The sequence below is a fragment of the Musa acuminata genome, chromosome BXJ2-8 (assembly GCF_036884655.1).
Source record: "Musa acuminata AAA Group cultivar baxijiao chromosome BXJ2-8, Cavendish_Baxijiao_AAA, whole genome shotgun sequence".
Classification (NCBI taxonomy): domain Eukaryota; kingdom Viridiplantae; phylum Streptophyta; class Magnoliopsida; order Zingiberales; family Musaceae; genus Musa; species Musa acuminata.
In genome coordinates, this window is record NC_088345.1 from 8575515 (window position 1) to 8595122 (window position 19608).

The window sequence follows — 19608 nt, forward strand, 5'->3', positions numbered from 1 at the left end:
CTCTAATACCATGAATAATTAAATAAATGCATTCAAATCACATATTCAAATTATGTATTTAAATCTATGATTGATCCTCAAATCATAGATTAATTAAGGATTAAGGCATGTACCAAATGTAAAATTATCGTTACCAAAAAGAATCTCAATATTATGCAAAGTTTAACCAGTTAAACAGTGTTCGGAACATTATGCAAGCTTTTATCTAGCGCAGTATTCTTTAGCTGTGAATTATATATCGCCTCTGTTCTTCGTTATTACTACAGAAGACACAGAATTAAAGGCTAATGCGAGCTCAGAAAGCAGGGAAAAGAACCTGGAATAAAGTTTGAAGGAATCGCTTAGAGCTCAATCTATCTTGTAATCGTCTCCAACCTGGATGAAGGGCAACTTTAAGACAAACAAAATACCTTAGATACGAATGCTATTCGAGATCAATGTAAACACGATCAGCAGGTGACCAATTGCTTTCGGCTTTGATCATAATTTGCATCTTGTTCTTTGAGTGTGGAGGTAGGATTCCGAAGCCACACCCATTCACAGGGAAAGCAAACGAAAGAGATAACTTCGTCAGTGGAGCATACAACATGAAAGAAAAAGGCATGCTTGGTTGGCCAAAACCAGTATTTCTACTCCCACAGAGCCTATAGTCTTCACCTCCTCAATTCTCCATCGTGCCTGCCACCAACCCGACCTCCATGGAAAGCACTAAGCGCGACCGGGACCGCGACCGACGGCATACCCTGCGCCTCCCGCGCCGCCCCAGAATCCTTCACTGCGTCGCCATCACCGCAGTCAGCCTCCTTGCGCTCGTGGGGATTCTCGTACTAGTCTTCTGGCTCGTTGTCCGTCCCTCCTTGCTCAGGTGCTCCGTGGAAAAAGCCCACCTCCAGGGCTTCAACATCACCGACAACACCCTCAGTGCCACCTTCAACCTCACCCTGGAAGTTCACAACCCTAACCGCAAGGTCGCAGTGTACTTCGACCGGGTCGAAGTCGCTGTGTGGTACGACGGCCAGATGCTGGCTCTTAACGAGGTTGCACCATTCTACCAGCCGCGGCGGGACGTCAGGATGCTCAAGGTCGACCTGGTGGCCCGTTCGAGGCCGCTGCTTAGCTCGGTGGAGACGAGTCTAAAGCAGGACCGGTCGGCTGGGGAGGCGGCGGTGGAGGTGAGGATGAGGGCGATGGTCAGGTTCAAGGTGGGGCTGCTGAAGACCGACCACTACACACTGCGGGCCTACTGCTTGCCGGTGCTCGTGCGCTTCTCGTCGTCGGTGACGCAGTTTCAGAAGGTCTACTGCGACGTTTACATCTGAGTATTGCTTTCGACTTCATCGGTTCTTTTGATCTCGAACATTGTTTTCGTAGTAAATTGTTGATGTAAGCACGAGGATCGGATCAACTGCTTTGAGTTTATCTTAGTAGCTTACTTGAGATGAACTGAAGTCCGAATACAAGTGTTCTGCCTTAGCTGCTACGGGTTGCGAAATCACCCTTGAAATATTTCAAGGATGATTCAGCCCACCTGTCAGTGGTGGTGGAGCCCTTCAATCCATCCTAGGTGTATGTCGTGGGAGATCTATCCCATTCGGTGGGCTGTCATTTATGGGAGCATCATGCAAATGTTGACAGCTTTCTATAAGTTATAATTAATTAGGGGCGAAATTTTTAAAAAATACATTTTAAAAATTTCTTGAGGATGACTACTTTGAAAATTTTTAAGATAACACTACATGATCTTGTGAAGAGATTATTTTATTTATTTTTTCATCGATCCGTTTTTACTTTCATCGTTATATTGCCACCATCCTCGTGGGAACGCTTGTTGTCACTCATAGTCTCTTGTTTTTGTTTTGTTTATAACTCACCTCCATCCGCTATATTTAGAGATGTCCCATCAATTATAGCTCTCACGCAAGTGTTTGTTGACATTTATCGTACGGAAAGAGTACCCCTTTTGCTATAGCCCTCTCACATGAGGGGTGCCCATCCCGCTCCATCATACACCGGCTCATCTCTTATTGGTTTTGAATGAGCATCGTCGTCCTAATCCTTAAACCTTAAACCGTGCGTATGATCAGGATGGAGGTAATTATTGATGAGCTGGGTTGGGCGGAGGCTGGATGTAGGGGGCAACTAATGGAAGGATAAAATTATTATTTAAATAATTAAATAAAAACGTTGTGTAAAATTTTTTTAAAAATAAGAATTTTTTTTCCCATTGAATTCGCCGATTAATTAGCCGAAAGCATCACAATAATCGCGATCCGGTTCGGCGAACAAAGTCGATGTACACATACCCGTCGGGCCCGTACCTCTTACCAGTAAGTAGGGCCCACAGCTACAGCCCGGGTTAGTGAGATGGCCACGTCAGATGAAAACGTTGTTGGGAAAAGTTTTGGTACGAAGAAGAATTAGCCTCTATCCAATCATCCGCGACGGGGCTTGGAATGACCGCAAGCCTTTCCGCGACCCATTTTGGTCGCGATCCGGAACAAGGCCCCGAGTCGTCTCCCTTTGTGCTTCGACGAGTAGCCGTCCGCCGTCGCGGGCTCAACTTACCTTGTCCTTATCCGCCCGTCCATTTCGAAGATGACGAACCGGCTCTCAATGTCTGGGGGAGGGTGGTTGGAGCGGATCCGAGCGCAGGAAGGCCAGCGACCGTCTGATGTGCCACCGCGTCCCACACCGCAGCTGCCGACTGGGTCGGAAAGTTGCATCGCCTCGAAGCCTCCTCATCGAATAATTTAGCGATCAAATAGTATGAGCAAAGACTAAACAAAAGGAGAAAGAGAAAGCGTTGTCTCTTTCTTGCTCGTCGCCCACGCCCAGGCGGAGAGGCGAGGAGAGCGAGGCGAATCCGTCTCCTTTCTCGCGCTTCCAAAGGCTCCTCTCCTTCCCGATCGAGTAGAGGGCAACTGGGTTCGATCGTCAGGGGGAGGAGGAGGAATCAAGAAGCGGGTAGAAGATGTTCAAGCTGCATCGGCACAGGTCCGACAGATTCGGGGAGAAGGTCGAGTTCAAGCTCTCCAATCTACAGGCCATCAAGGTGCTCCTGATGTTTCTTTACCCAATCTGATGTAGTTAGGCTTTCTTAATGCTTCTTTTGTTCGAGTCGTCGCTGAAGCGAGGAATGTGCCACAGTTTTGCGATCTGGTTTTATTATGCCCATCAATAATTCGTGTGATTCTCTTACGCTTGTGGATTGTAGTTTGACTTCCTGTACATGGTGGTTGACCGCGATTCTCAGAGAAAGAAACGCGACTGAGCCATGGATTGGGTCAATTGTTATCAAATTTTGCTCTGATTGGTATTAATTAGAAATTTGAAGCCATGAGCATTCCATCTTATGATGATGAATTGTTAATTTGCCTTTCTTACTACAACGGCTTATGCAGCTATCGGGCCTTTAGAGTTTTACATCTGCTAACAACCAGCTTCGCAAAACAAAATCGAGAACCGCAAGAGAAATGCAGAAGCCAAAGTTGCTGGAAGCATTCGTGAATTAACATTTGAATTTGGTAGAATACTTGAAATTACTGGCATATATCCCTTCCCAAATTTGACATTTGTGACCACAGCTTGTAGAAATATTTTGCTGCCTTTGCCTAATGCTAGTTGAGAAGGACAGATTTTTTCTAGAGTGATGATGGCATCACTTATTTATGGAACTTTTGAACAATTACTTGTTCTGTTGGGGAGGATGTTTCCACCACTTAGCCCATTTGCATGCTTTTATTTTGAGTAGTTAGTAGTATGCCCGTATCTGAATGTAAAAAATTAACTAGAATCTTAAATCTGATATTACACTAATTGTGACATTAACAATAGTGGTAATGAGTAGTTTCAAATTTAGAGATGATGAAGACCTATTATAAACGGTGAACTGGTTATGGAGCTTCCCCTTTGCACAAGTGCAGATTAGTGAGGCACCACCTTGTTTTGAGCTCTTCATGTTGGCCTCTAAAATTCTTCTTAATATTTCCCTCTGTTTTTCCTCCTTTGTTTTTCCTGTTATACGGTGTTCATATTTGCAAATTTTGCACGCAACACTTAGTCTAATCACAACAAAGTATATGCCTCTTTGAAAAGCAGTAAATACGATCTCATACATCTGTTAATTTTATGCTTTATATTAACTTTCCTGAATGAATTGGAAAAGCTTGCATTTGATGCTCTTCTTTAATCATACAGGTTCCTAGAGGATGGGAGAAACTTTTTCTTTCTATTGTGTCAGTAGATTCTGGAAAAACGATTGCTAAAACCAGCAAATCTACAGTAAGAAGCGGAAATTGTCAGTGGACTGGAACAGAATCTATATGGGTGTCCCAAGATGATGTGTCTAAAGAGCTTGAAGAATGTCACTTTAAGATTGTGGTTTCCCCGGTCTGACACATAACTTTTCTTATCTTTCCGTTGAAAATATATCTTATTATTATTATTACTTTTATATTATAATTATTACTTAAAATTTCCTTAGGATCATGATAGTGAATGGTTTACACTCTGTTTCAGTGGCTCGAAATTAGTGAAAGCATATACTCAGATTAAATTCTTGTGCAGGCTTCTGCTAGATCTATCATTCTTGGTGAGGTTACCTTGAATGTAGCAGATTATCTGGGTAAGGAAGAATCTGGCCCTCTCTTCCTTCCATTAAAGAAGTGTGATTCTGGGACAACTTTACAGGTGAAAATTACTTTGACTAGATGTTGATGCTTTGCCTTACATGACTAAAATTGTGAAGATTCTTTATGTTTCAATGGAACATGTGAATAATTATCCAAGTTTTATCGAATAAGTTTGAAGGACTTAAATCATTCACTTTCTCATGTACTAGGAATATTATAGCAATCCTCTATCATGCTACAGCTGATCAATGAATTTTTGCCTACTCAATTTGTATCCTTCAGGATGTTGACAGAACTTAGTGCATTGGAAGGATGCAAATGTGTAATGCCAAAATTTGTTGGTCATGTTACTCTTTTGATGCCTAAAAGGAGTAATCAGTTCGTTAGACCTCTGTGTAAATGTTGTTATGGGATATAATCTGGTTTCAACATATAATATATTACAAATTTTATTCCCTAAGGATTGTTCTGTTAGTATTAGTTGTTACAAAGAGGTCATAACTTCAGATATCATTCAAAACATACCCCATAATGATAATATACATACATACATATATATATATATATATATATATATATATATATATATATATATTCTCTGCATTATATTTGTTAACATTGTATAGACAGTGCAGCAGTACAGTCTTTTTGAAAGAAGCCTTTGGAATACGAAGACCTGAGGAAATGTATATACTATGATGTACAGAAAAATGATGGATTGACTAATATAGTAGGAAGTACTGCTTTCTTCCTATTTGTTGTTGATGTGTAGCTGATGACTAAGAAACTAGCTAATTTCGAATTTGTTTATTACATCAATGTGGATATCTAAACCTAAGAACTGTAATTTATATAGTCCTCAAGTAATCACTTACACTTTTTTATTTGCATACTAATGCCATTTTCCGGTTAATTTGTTGTCCTTCCTACATCGTGCAGACAATACTTTTATTGACCTAGTGTCTTCTTGGATGCCTAGAATATTTGAAGCCATTAAAATTGCTGATTTTGAAGTTTGGCAATGACATTATTTTCTACTCCCTTTAATTTACAGGTCAAAATTCAGTGTGTGACCCCAAAATCAAAATTCAGGTTCAGTGGTTCTTTTAATTGTTGCAAATGAGTTTCTACTATACCACAATGTACCTGTACAAGTTGCTAATGATGTATTTGCTTCAGGGTTGGAAAATCTTGGAAAGATACAACTTCTCATCTTGAAGATCACAGTAATATTGATGACCTGGACAGCAAGTCAGATGGATCTGACAATTTATTCAATAGGAATCTTGGATCTTCTTCAAGTAATCATTTGGCCAATACTTCCTATCCAGAAGAACCTGGAAATAGGGTGATTCTTATGCACAAAGTTATTATTATTTTTTGCTTAGGAAAAGTAGCTTCATGCTAAATTTTTCCACCAACTATTTCATTTATTTTATTTTTAACAACAATAGCTAGACAGATGTGCAACTCTATATGTTCTAGTACTTATCATAAAACACTTTGATATTTATAGGTGATTACAATCCAACCCTTTACCCTTCCAGTTATGCTCTCAAAGTTTGAAAACATTTTCTTGTAGACAAATTTGCAAATTTTGGTTGTACAAGATTAAAAAAGTTTGAAAATATCTTCTAGAAAATTATGCTTTTAATTCATCCGGATTTCTCTCCAAGGCTAATATTATATAACTTTTTTTACCAGTTTTCACTTTTATTAGTTGTGTCTACTTTTGTTGCATATTCACAGGTCCATGTCTTTCTGCAGGAGACATGCTTCTCAGCATCGGGGTCACATCGTAGTTCTGACTCAGGGGATAGCTTTGGTCGGACAGCTTTTTCCCCCAAAAACAGCTTGAATGGGGGTCAATACATTGGAAGACTAGATTCATCAGGTTCACAGATTAGTGCAACTTATAGTGCTGGTCCTGGAGATGAGCTTTTGAGATCAAATCCATCATCTTTCAATTCTAGGGCCTCAGGTTCTTCATTGCATACCAATAATTGGCAAGACATTACTCAACGGACTTCTAATAATGGACTTGCAACACCATCATTAAGGCCCACTGGTTCTTCAAAGGATCTTCTTGAAGCTTCTGAAGAAATAGAGGAACTCCATGATGAAGTTAAGATGTGGGAGAGACATTCTCGGCAGTTGAAACTTGATCTTGAGATTTTAAAGAAGGAAATTTCTGAGAAATCCAAGCATCAGGCAGACCTGGACAGGCAGCTTTCAGCTGCACACAATGAACGTGATTCTTTAAAGCAAGAAGTTAAACGTCTGAAAGCAGCATTGGAGGAGTCAATGTCAAATAGAACTGATGTTAGCAATGTGAAAAATGAAGATATGGTTCGTGTGCAGATGGAACTGGAGGATGAGCTGAACTTTCAGAAAGATTCCAATGTCAACTTAACTCAACAACTGAAGAAAACCCAAGAATCAAACATTGAGCTTGTTGCTATACTTCAGGAGTTAGAAGAGATCACAGAGAAACAGAAGTTGGAACTAGCTAACCTTTCACAACAGAACCATGTAGATAAACATGAAGGACACAGGAGTCAGAAATCTTTTGACAATGAGGCTGAATGGGAGAGAAAACTAGCCCTGAAAGAAGAAGAAATTGCTATACTGGAGGAGAAGTTGTCCGATATTGCCAACAATGATAAAATGTCTAGTGGACGTAATCCTGACCTGATAAGAGAAGTTGAGGTCCTTACAAGTAAAGTAAATGAGTTGGAAAGGGATTGTGCCGAACTTACAGATGAAAACCTAGATCTCATATTTAAGTTGAAGGAATTAAGCAAGGACGTCAGAAAAGGAAACCATACACATGGTTCTAGGTCTAGAGATTTTCATGATCATATTTCATCTAATAATTCTGAGTACGAAAATGGCTTGCTCATATCACAAATCCATGACTTTGAGGATGAACTAATTAGGAAGGAGGCCATGTGTGGTCCATTATCAAGTAAGCTCAAGGACCTTGAGAAAGTATCTGCTGATCTCGAGAGAGAATTACAACATTATAAGGATGAAGCTAGTGATCTTGAGATAAGGCTCCACCAAAGACAAAGGAAATTAGAAGAAAAGGACCTAGAGTTATACAATCTACAGCAAAAAATTAAATCAAGCCTCGAAACTGACTTGGAAGGTTTCAACACTTTTGCTATGAAAGGATTTGAAGAAGTTGAGTCATTTGGCTGCTCAGATATGCAAAATGTTGTGTCTGAAATGGATAAACAAATTCGTCTTGCTCTAACTCAAGTTAGAAGCTTGCACTCTAATGATAGTTCTGATGCAGATAAAGCACGTGGTAGTGATATTGATCTTACATTTCCTGGTGTAGATCATATCGATCAGAAAAATCAGTTAGAGTGTATTACAAAAAGTTTACATGAGTTGAATGCTTTATTAAGAGAGAACATTCTAAGATGCAACCCTATATCTCGAGGTGCAAGTTCTGGTCTCAGCCAGAGAAGTTCAAACGATACAGAAGCTCCAGAGCACCTAAAAGATGAAAGTTCTACAACACAAGAACCTGAAGATGAGTTCCAGTCTACCTTGTTGCTAAAGGAAAAAGAGATAGATAGACTTGGACATTCTAACAAAGAGCTAGCAGATCTTATTAGCAGTCTTCAGAAAGAGAAATGTCAACTGGAGGAAGATTTGGCTTCTTTACATCAAGAAAACATTGATAACTCAAAATACTTGCAAGACATGGAGCATGATTTGCTGGTGCTTACTGGTAGTGTGAAATCACATGTTTCTGTTAATAAAACTCTTGAAAGAAAGTCGGTGGAACTTGAAAGTTGCAACAAAGAGCTGGAATTGCATGTTTCTGAGCTTGAACAAGAAAATGTAAAATTATCAGAACGCATCTCTGGGTTAGAAGCCCAACTAAGATATTTGACAAATGAGAAAGAATCTAATCGATTGGAACTGGAAGGTACTCGATCATTTGCTGCTGATTTGAAAGATGAAGTTGAACAACAGAAAGCTGAAATGGAGATGCAGAAAGCAGAACTAAAACAAAAGCTACAAGAGACACAAAAGCGCTTATCAGTGGCTCTAGAGGAGTCAGATTATTCAAGCAGATCAAACTCAAAACTACAAGCTACAATTGCAAGTCTCATTGAAGAGTGCAGCTCTCTTCAGAAACTCAATGGAGATTTAAAGAAGCAGAAACTGGAGTTTCATGAACGCATTACACATCTTGAAATTGAATTAGATGAATCCAAAAAGAAAAACTTCGATTTTTGCAAGCAAGTTGATCTTTTAGAAATAAAACTTTCTTTGCTGCAAAAAGATGTTGCACTGAAGGAGAAGTCACTACTGTCACAACTTGAGCACATTTTTCAAGATCATAAGGAGCATGAAGAAAGAATAGATAAGGCACACAGTTTGTTAAATAAGATTGAATTGGAAAAAACAGTTGAAGTAGAGAACCTCAGGAAAGAGATGTCTAACCTTACTGCACAAATGTCATCAAATCATGATGACCAAGAAAAAATAACATCAGATGCAGTGCATGAAGCATCTATCCTGCGTTCAGATAAAGTTAAACTTGAATGTAGTCTTCAGGAAGTCAATTCAAAAGTTAAGCTGTACGAGACTGACTTACAAACTCTCCGGCAAGAGTCCAAGAATAAGATTCAAGGATTAGTTGATTTGCTTAATGCTTCTAAACAGAGTGAGGAAATGTTAATGGCTGACATTGAGCATATACAACGAACAATGGACAGTGTCAAATCTAGTGAAGAGAAACATAGAAAAATGGTAAATGATTTAGAGTTGAAGCTTAAATCTTCTGATTATGAAAAACAGCAAGTAATGGAAGAGAGCACTGGGTTAAAACTTCAATTGCAAAAGTTGTCTGAACTTCAGAATTCAGTCTTAGACCTTAAAGGCTCTCTTGATGGGGCAGACTTTGAAAAGCGAAAACTGGAGGAGTTGTTGAAGTCAGTGTCGGAAGAATATGAAGAACTGAAAGCAGAGAAAGTTTCCTTGACAGAGAAAGTTTCTAATATGCAGAAGGCTTTATGTAATAGTGAAGATGACAGGCGCAGTAGAGTTGTTTTGCAAGAAAAACTTTTGAGGTTGGAAAGTGACCTTTCAATAAAAGAAGCATCTTATGCCCAGGAAGCAGAGTTTAAGAATGAACTTAATCGGATAAAGCGGACTAACAGTGAGTACCAAAGAAAGGTTCAAAGTCTTGAGCAGGAAAATCTTGAGTTAATGAAGAAAGTTCAGATAATGGAGAAGGATCTCATGCTGAGAAAAACATCCTGCCAGGATGAGAAAGTTAGTAGTGAGGTAAGTGTTCAATATCTTATTGTCTTTATAGGAACATTTTAATATAATATTCATATCTGTTTTGAATTGAAGGAGCTTTAGTATTTATTTGCCTATTTCTTTTAGGAGTATAGTGTATATTTTGATGAAAATGGATTTGTTTTTAGCTTTCATAAGTGTGCGATATAGCAATCGGGTGTAACAATACAACTATTAACAAATGGGTATTGAAAAAAGCTTGAAAATGAACTATGAGAGACTTGTTCTATGGAAGAAAAATAGTAGGTTAAAATTAAATACAACAATAACAACAAAGCCGTAAGTCTCAACTATTTGGGGTCGGCTACATGGATCTCTTGTCACCATTGAGATATGTAAAAGGTCATATATTTAGTTAAGTTCAGAATACTTAAATCTTTATTTATAATTTTTATTAAAGTCTTTTTAGGTTTTCCTATCTCTTTTCGTACTATTAACATTAATCATTTTACCTCTTTTGACTCTCGTATCTGGAGATCTCCTAAGCACATATCTATATCATCTTAAACGATTTTTTCTCATCTTATCATTTATTGAAGTGATACCTAGTTGTTTACAAATAAAAATATTTCATTTACTATCTTTTCTAGTAACTTCACACATCCACCTCAACATTCTCATTTCGACAATACAAACTTTTTGTATATGTTGTTTGTTAACTATCCAACACTCGGATCTATTCTATGTCTAAGCTTCTACTCTTTCTTTCTCATTTTGTGCTTTATTCTACCTATTAAAAATAGTTGGTAGAATAAAGCATAAAATAAGAAAGAAAGAGTAGAGGCTTAGTAGACATGGAAAACCTTATTTTCATTAATAACAATTGACTGCTTGTATTTTTTTGTACCAAGAGGCCCATTAAATTTAGACCTCCACAAGACCTGAATCCTTAAGAGTAAATCTTGATTCAAATCTATTGAGTCAACTTGACTTGTTTAGATAGAACATTGTGTTCATACTTCACAGTACGTTCCAAATTAAGAAATCTTGTCTTCCATTTTGGTTTGGGTTGGATCTGATTGAGCCAAATTTAGGTAAGAATTTTCTTGATGGTGTGATTCAACCCTATCCAATCCATCCTGACTTGGACCATTTTCTTCAAAAAGACAACGTAAGATGTGTCATGATCTTCCAACCTAGGCCTGATCAGCCAGCTTTATAAGTTAGGTTCTGGTTAAGAAATCTTGACACGTTGATGACTCTGTTTTGGTTTGGATCAGCTGTTTGTGACTGTATATGCCCTTACTATTCCATCTTAGACATATCCGGCACATTCTTAGTCCTATCTTTACTAAACTAAGATTATATTCAGGCATAGTTTAGGAGATAGGATTGTTAAGAGTTCATAACTCCATAAAAGCTCACATACAAAGCACCTAGAATTTTCCAAACAACTCAATGGAATAATGATTCTCACCAACCCTAATCCCAACCTATAATGGTATTCATATATGTCAATTCTACTCGCTTATGTACTGGCACACTTTGGCCTCCATGGAACAAATCCATTGCTTCAAGAGTTTACTTGTGGCTCAAATTGCTCAATGAGTTTTCTTGGTCTCCTCTCTCAAGGTACTAATCTCCTGTTGTTGTCCCAACTCCTGAACCGAGTAAGAAACTCACTTCGCTCAGCCGAACCAGGTGAATATTTCATGGCCTGATCCTCCTGATAAATAAAATGAAATCATAGGCTCCTATGCTGGGAGCATTTTGAGCAATATGTGTTCACATATACTTTGGCTTTTGTAGTTGTCAGTTATAGCATGATCGATTTTGCATATAATTTCCATCATCAGAAAGCTAAATTTACTAAAAGAATTTCACTTTGCATGATGGATTCTCATTTCTTAGGATGACGATAAGCCGCATAGCCATCTTGAAGGGCCACATTGCAGTAAGGAAGTTCACGAGCCAGAGAGACTGTTACTTGAAACCAAACATGCTGATGCTGTGGAGGCAGATAATATGGATGAAGTGCAACATAAAAGGTAAGCAATATCAAATATCTTGTTATGCTTTTGCTATTATTTGATTCAGCTTACATCTTATCATTTATCTATCTACCAAAAATATGATTGATATTCTACTTCATTAAGAAGCATGAAGGCAAACATAAAACCTAGCAATCATGATGTTGATCGACTATGTTTTCATCGACCAAGTTCCAACCTGAATAACTGCACTAGGATGGACATTTCTGAAATAATCTTGACAACACTAGCCATATTTGAACAAAACATTACAAGAACATGCCTGCGACTGTCAATGATCTTGTAATGATTTTGTATTGGTGATTGAAATGCTGTGGTACCTCAATTCTTGATTCTGATCTCAACAATTATGTGTAGCATGTTTACTAGAAAATCAGTGATGCATGTTGGTGGTAACTATCTCCACAACTGCCATCATTGAATGCCAGTTTTAATCGCAAACCACGGTACGGCTAAAAATGGTTTTCCTCATCTTGAGAGGTTTCATTTGTTGAGTATCTGTGTGAAGTTATCTGTTGAAGCACTAACGAGTCATCACGGTACATACCTTATCCAGCTTGTAAATGAACACAGAGCAATGGAAGTGAATAATCTGAATGCATTCTGGATTAGACCTTGAAAGTCATTTCAATTACAAATCAAACAAATACGTTTTCAAAGTACTTGCAAGAGGATTTTGAATCTACCTTGAGGATTGGAGAACCTTAAATAAATTGCATGCAGGAATCTAATAGTGCCAAAGGTGATTGAGATCCCCCTGATTTGCTACAGGTAATCATTTCGATGGTGACAGTGGGGCTTTTTAAGAAAACAATATTAGCATACCTTTTAATATTAGAGACAATTCTGTCCTGGTAAAGAGAATTTGACCGAAAAATATTTGAAGGAGTTTAGGTTGCATCTCAGAGTATTTAAAGTATTGATTGTTGAAAGGCCTCTTATCCAAGACATATACTGCAAGGATACCATAACAGGAAGATATGTGCCCATTAATACTCTATACACCCGCTCACTCCTTTAGCATGTGAAATGTTTCAATCAGAATCCTGACACAAGCACCAGTTACAGAAACTGCATGCTTCCTGTAACAAGTTCACTTATTCCTCCTCTCACTTCACCTTGTCACATAGCTTTAGCCATAGGTAGTGGAAATATATTCATCTAGTATTATATATTGTCTTTCGAGTGGTAATTTTGTAGGAATTTCTTTACTGCCTCCCCACCCCCTCCCTCTTCTTTTTTCCTGTGGACAAATTGTTTCTTATTTTTCTCTGGTGAATAAATTGTGTGCAGAGTCGTCTCAGGGAAGGAAGCTGATCACCTTCTAAAGAACAATGTGAATGAGAACACAGATAAGATCTCCTCTTTAGAGGCAGAACTAAGAGAGATGAAAGAACGGTATCTTAATATGAGCCTTCGATATGCCGAAGTGGAGGCTCAGCGTGAGGGCCTGGTGATGCAGTTGAAGTCTATGAAAAAGGAGAAAAGGTGGTTCTCATGAAACTCTCATTCGTGACCACATCTTCCCCCTGCCTAGACTACTACTTGGCATTCTTTTTCCTGTAGTTTCTGTGTATGCCATTCATCAAAGTCAATAAATTTACCCCTCTCTTTTGTTAATTTACATTAGAGTGTCTAAGTAGGTATCCTAATTTAAGACTTGTGGAGAAACTTTATTGTATAGAGAAACGATTATGATCTCTTGAATGTTAGTGTCAAAGTTCAAGTAACTGATATCCCATTCAAATTGAGCAACATAATTTTGGTCTATTAAGTACTTCAAAACTATATGATCATCTCTAGAGTATTTATGTTTATTAATTTTGACACCATCTGGGCATCAACTGATACGAGGTTAGAGATTGTTTAAGAAGAGTATAAGAGAAATCTTATCGTTGTACTAAGTTCCATTCTCGTACTAATAAGAGTAGTAACCATAACCCGAAAAGATATTTAGGATAGTACATGAATTTGGACAAAATGGGAAATTGGAGGAAAAGAAAGTGTTAAGAATTAGCTTTATGAAAGGAATGTTCTCAATATAAATCTTTTGCATCTCAGTGAGGAAAGGAATGTCGAGGGAATCCATCTTCATTGTCGATAACACCGAAGAGGCTACAGTCATCCCAAAGGGAATCGGTTTGCGTCGGACGAGAATGGAACTGGATTCGCTTTGCACCATGAGAAGCAGAAATAGTTGTGCATGCCAATGGCGGACATGTTTATTAGGCATCAGCACTGCAATCCATGTGCTCCGGTTATATCACATCAAGACGCCATGATCGACAAGACAAGCACGTCCCTCGTCTGCCTTTTGCCTCACCCTCACCTGTAACCCCTCCGCAGAACATCATCTTATCGACTGCTTCATCTCTCTCTCTCTCTTCTTTCTCGCTTGCCTGCCATAAAAAAATGTGTATGTCCGCTTCATCTTCTCCTTCTTTAATTCTTTATTCTTGTGTGTGAATCATCGTGTTGACTTGTGGAACAGAGCAAGTGCAACTTGTTGCCTGCTTCATCGAGCTACATTATTGCGTGGCCCCTCTTCTCCCATGCCTCCCCCTGTGTCAACAGTTGCTTCACGAACCAACACATCGTTTTTCTTCAGGACCAAGGCATTGCTTCAAATCATTGAGCATGTGTGGGCCAACTTTTGCCCTCCTCTCTCCCTCTCTCTCTCTCTCTCTCACCAACAGTCGTTTTCTATCATGAGTGGGTTGCAAATGCCTACGATTCCTTGGCCATCATGGAAGAGCAGGACGAAGGAAGATGTCTCCAGGTATTGAACAAGACGGAGTGCTCCTCGTCAGCCACAAACGTTCCCGGAAGGCTAATCTCGTTTCCAGGAATCGAGATGGAAATGGTGCAGAGTGGTTTTCATGACTTCCATGGTCGTTCATCCTTCTACATATACTTGCTTATTTCATGGTGGGAACTAAACAAGTACGTACGAACACCAAGTAAAAGGGAATGAGATCTCTGTCCTCCCATTAAATGGATCCTCATAACACACGACATACTTCTCGAACCATCATCATTTAGGACAACATTATTTCATCTCTTTATTATCTTCAATCCTTCGAGAGAGGCCGATGGAATCGCGATAGAATCTCACTCAAGACAAGGCATCCATGATCAAACAATACTCACTGCCAAACCACGCAGTGTTTGTCTTAAACCACCATTACAGCCATCATTTATGAAGCATAAACATTAAATTTAGAGAGATACCATCACAGGACAAAGATTGGTGTATGTCTTTAATGAAGCTTTATATATATATATATATATGTTGAGAGAGAGAGAGAGAGAGAGAGAGAGAGAGAGCATAGTAGAATTTGGTACACATCAAGTTGGCGTAAAAATTTGGGGTTTGTGCAAGCAAATGGTTTTATGTTTCTCTAAAGTTTTGAGTTGTGGGTGATGAAGGCTTCAGTATCTTCCTCTTTCTGAGGTACAAAAGTTCGATACATCAAATTCTGAAAGGCCTAAAAATTAAGACAAAATTGCACATTTAATTCTGACAAAGAAATCACTGTAACCATTCCACAAAAGTTCGATCGAGTGTGGGTATGAGAAGACTGAATTAACTCTTCTAATTAGATTCTGTATTTTTCCTAAGATTCTTCAGCATCTAACTTGCCATCTACAATGATGGCAAACCCTAGCCAACAAAAATCAAGATAACGAGGAGACAATATATAAAGTTAAAAGATCCAAAACTGTCGAGGAATACAGAAAAATCTCATCGACTAACAAGAAATCATGTAAATGCAATCCAAACACACAAGAAAGCTTCAATGGTTCCATCAAATTAACTTAACCTCCATACAGATCTCCATGCAGTCGATGTCAGAGACCACAGAAATCCAGTTCCAAGTAGAAGAATGAAGCTGCATGAATCCGACCATGGTAAGTCAAAATGCAACGATACTCCTTATAATGAGCGCGTTTAAGTATCATGGGATTTAGCAGCATTTGTTGACTGATCTGTCGAGTCAACCAAAGTTGGTGACAGTGCATCAGACATAATAATTGGAGAGTTCCTATCTCATCGCGCAGAACACACTATTCCAAACAGAAGAGAAACCAAACATTCCCCATGGAAATTTTCTCTTCTTCTTTCCGAAGTCATTCATTCCCTTCTCCCCCACCCATTACTTTTCTTACTTCTTGAACTATAAATACTAATTAATGCTATGCAATTACAAGTATAAAAGCATTACACAATTCTGTATATAATAGGGTGGTAATTAGAAAAGGTTCTTTGATATTATTTCTCATTATAGTGTTAATTCTTGTGCTGGGTTTTGGGGTGTGGCTGTGACATTTAGAGACGAGGAGCAACGAAGGAACATGCAAACATATAGTGTATCATGTTGGTTCTCGGAATCCTTCGCCCACACAATTGACATATTCTTGGATGCAAGGAAACGAGAGGAGACAGGGTATGTACCGTGAGACAAAAGCATTCCATGGCGTAAAAGGCCAAAGGATCTTAAATCCGAAAGGTTCTTTTTAACTTGCATGCATGCCCGGTGGAGAACATGGAGAGAGAAGAGAGAAGAGAGAAGGAGAAAAGCCCAGAGACAAGATGAGAAAGCACGTAGGAAGAACAGTAGAAACGTAGCAGCATTTGCCAAACAGTTAAGACGGTCCAAAGGAACACACACGCGCGTCGGTAGATAAAGGCAGCGAGCATACCGAGCTTTTCCTCAGGCGTTTGCGCCCGTCACGGCCACCATCGACCGGACATGAAGACCAGACCAAGCGGAAGGAGAAAAGAGAGAGTGGAAAGACGAGGAGGGAACCCTAAGGAGCAACCCTAACAACAGTAGCAGTGGCAGAGTGCGGTCCGGTGCGTGGTCGCTTAGAAAGGAGTGACACCCATGTTTGCAGCGGCTGTGGCGTAGAAACCCTCCTTGGGAAGAACATCCTCTCCCTCCTGAAAAGAAAAGTGAGATGCAAGATTCTCAGTTAATACCCATAAAAGCAAAGGGGAGGAGGAACAGCTGTGACCAGAGGCTAAGCTTAGGAAGAACTTTAGGTTTTTAAGGGAGACAGGGGTCGTTGCTTTTCGATCGCGCTCACTCACCGGCGTCTGCCGCACGCTGGCCTTCTTCAGACCCTGATCCGGCATCAGTCCGAAATGGATGTGCGGAAAGTGGGCCCACTAAAAGAGGAAAATTTAAAGAATGTGAGATCCAAACACAGGTTTAGTCCAACCAAACCTGAAGCTTAGATCGTAGAAGAGTAGTGAGAGAGAGAGAGAGAGAGAGAGAGCGAGAGAGAGATAGGCTTACGTTCTTTGCAGCGGCGCTGAAGGCCTCCCTGTGAGTGATGTCGGGATTCCCAGCTTTAATGCGTTGGATTTCGTCTCTGCATTTGAACGAGAAGAGAGTGTTGTTAATTCCTCGTGGTTTGACTCCGTTTAATTAGGTCAACATGTGCTCCGCTTACTTGATGAACCGATTGTATGCGGATGGAACTCGCTGCCGCTTCTCCGGAGCTGCACACCGCACCATCATCGAGATGATTACAACAGTTGTAGAAAGGACGAAAGAGGTGATAATTCGGAGCCAATTTTAACTGTTAGATATATGGCATGAATAGTGGTGAACAATTGAGTGATATGGACGGGATCATCCGAGGGGACAAAGCAGAAGGGAGGAGAGAAGAACTACTATTGCTACAGCTAAGTTTTTGAAGGCTGGGTACGTGCTACAGTTTCTGTAGCAGATGGTTTTCCTCTGGTAGACCACAGACCAGAAGACAACCTCCATTGTTGAGGTGTAAGCATCTGCAGGCATCTTCTTGCTACTGGTGTTATGTCGCCCTTGCAATTATTACTTGTGCAGGTTGCAGGAGGAAGAGGAAGATGAAGATGATGAGAACGAGGACGGGGTAGCACAATGGTAAGATTTCCGAGAGAAGATGATGTGAGTGCAACAGTGAACATTATGAAGCTACGTAGCTAAACGAAATCGACAGTGTGTGCGAAGGGGAATCGATGATATGGACCGGGAAAGGAAAGGGAAGGGATCTCACGTCTGTTGACGACCGGGGACCGTGGAAGCACTTCCTCCGCACCTTTCACGGGCGCCGTGGTGCTGCAGTTGCTGTTGATGCTGTCGTTGTGGTTGACGGTGGCGTTACTGTGGACGAGGTTGCCGTTGTTGTTGGCGTTGCCACTGCACAGTATGGATGGATCCAGCAGTAAGCTGGGAGGCGGGCACTGTAGCTCATCCTGATCGAAGAGAGACAAAAGGGTTACACGCGGGGGAAGCGAAGAGGAGATGGTAGAGCAGGTCATGTACGTACCAGGAGATTATGGTGAGCCGGGGTCAAGCAGGCATGGCTGAGGTGGAGCTGGTTGGCCGCAGGGAGGAGAAGACCCCTCATGTTGACGGAGAGAAGATTGGTGCAGTGGCCACACCTCACCGTCACCGTCTTGAAGAGACTGGTGTAGGGAACACTCACCTGCCAAAGATAACAGTGAGACGGAAGCCCCAAAGGGAAGGGGATCGGAAGAGGAGAAGGGGCCGAGAAGGATGTGTTACGGCGAGGACGGTGTCGCAGAAGTTGCAGTGGACGTAGCAGAGCTGCTCGGAAGGAGGCGGGGAGAGGTGGTCCAAGGAAAAGGCGGCTGAGGAGGATGACATGCTGCCGCAGCTGTGACTTGATGGGTGGCTGGCGGCCAACCGAAGGAGATCTTTTCTACCTACAGCTCGCTGCTCCCTGGACGTGATGATCTGATTTGATGCCTTGATTTGATGCCTTGATTGACTGCTGATTCTCTACCTCCTCGGATCTGTAGTTTCTGATTCGGAAACCAGGGGGAGAGAAGAGTCAAGGAGACACAGAGAAAGAGAGAGAACAAGAAAGAGGAGGAATGAGCTGAAAGATGGTGGAAAGAAAGAGTAGAAAGGAGGAGACGAGAGAGGAAAGAAACGTTGTAGATGAGATGGCTCAGACCGTGAGAGAGACTGTAAGATATAGGCCAAGCCACAAACCCTCCTGCTCCTCCTCCTCTCCCTCTCTCTCTCTCTCTCTCCTTCTCCCTCTCATATACACGGTACAGCTACCACCACTGATGCAGAGATACTACTAAACAAAACAAAAGCATACGACTGAATGAGTGATAAGGGAATAGTCATCTTGCACACTCACTATTCAGCCTGTTGTGTTGCTGATGCATGGAATATATGCATGGCAATAATTACTCCCATCTTTCCAAATACCAACCCTAATTACAATCAACTAAGCTTGGTTCTATGATGCCATCCGATACGGGAAGCATTCTTCTCTTGCTTTCCTCTTTCCGTGTGGTGTCAACATTCATTTTGGGCTTTTTGGTGGTATCGGAGAAAGTCGACATCAGAGTATCCATTAAAGGGAATCATGGTTTCCGAAATCCTCCAACCCTAACTTTTATGATGCATCAGCTAATTCAGCTGGTGACGGAATGTTCGAGGATCAAAGATCACCACTGTAGGGTGGGAGTTGGGTAGGGCTTGGGATCATATTGATTTGTCATGGTCAGCCATTGATCATTTCATTTATAAGCTCGCTTCAATGGCATTCAAGACTCGTAAAGCATGTGGTGACCATCATCATCGGCCATACTCGTTTGAAAGCTAACTAAAGCCATGAAG

At 40.4% G+C, this 19608-nt stretch overlaps 3 protein-coding genes across 4 annotated transcripts; 2 read left to right on the forward strand and 1 right to left on the reverse strand.

The window, feature by feature from the left end:
* Window positions 1-698: 698 nt before the first annotated feature.
* On the forward strand, window positions 699-1319 carry LOC135619881 (NDR1/HIN1-like protein 10). Its single transcript, XM_065122334.1, has one exon. The coding sequence runs from the start codon at window positions 699-701 to the stop codon at window positions 1317-1319; it is 621 nt and encodes a 206-aa protein (XP_064978406.1).
* Window positions 1320-2780: 1461 nt separating this feature from the next.
* LOC135619061 (uncharacterized) lies at window positions 2781-13741 on the forward strand. Its single transcript, XM_065120663.1, has 8 exons — window positions 2781-3052; window positions 4198-4389; window positions 4567-4689; window positions 5686-5723; window positions 5811-5979; window positions 6399-9944; window positions 11814-11950; window positions 13247-13741. The coding sequence occupies exons 1-8, from the start codon at window positions 2972-2974 to the stop codon at window positions 13452-13454; spliced, it is 4494 nt and encodes a 1497-aa protein (XP_064976735.1). The 5' UTR covers window positions 2781-2971; the 3' UTR covers window positions 13455-13741.
* Window positions 13742-16451: 2710 nt separating this feature from the next.
* Window positions 16452-18984, reverse strand: LOC135619062 (protein YABBY 4-like). 2 transcript variants are annotated; one of them, XM_065120667.1, is made up of 7 exons: window positions 18514-18984; window positions 18275-18433; window positions 18002-18200; window positions 17414-17462; window positions 17257-17332; window positions 17049-17126; window positions 16452-16898 (listed from the first exon to the last, which is right to left on the reverse strand). In XM_065120667.1, the coding sequence occupies exons 1-7, from the start codon at window positions 18613-18615 to the stop codon at window positions 16824-16826; spliced, it is 738 nt and encodes a 245-aa protein (XP_064976739.1). In that variant the 5' UTR covers window positions 18616-18984; the 3' UTR covers window positions 16452-16823. The 2 variants fall into 2 exon arrangements, with proteins under 2 accessions (XP_064976739.1, XP_064976740.1); XM_065120668.1 differs by lacking the exon at window positions 17049-17126 and having other exon boundaries at window positions 18514-18983.
* Between the last annotated feature and the right edge of the window lie 624 nt (window positions 18985-19608).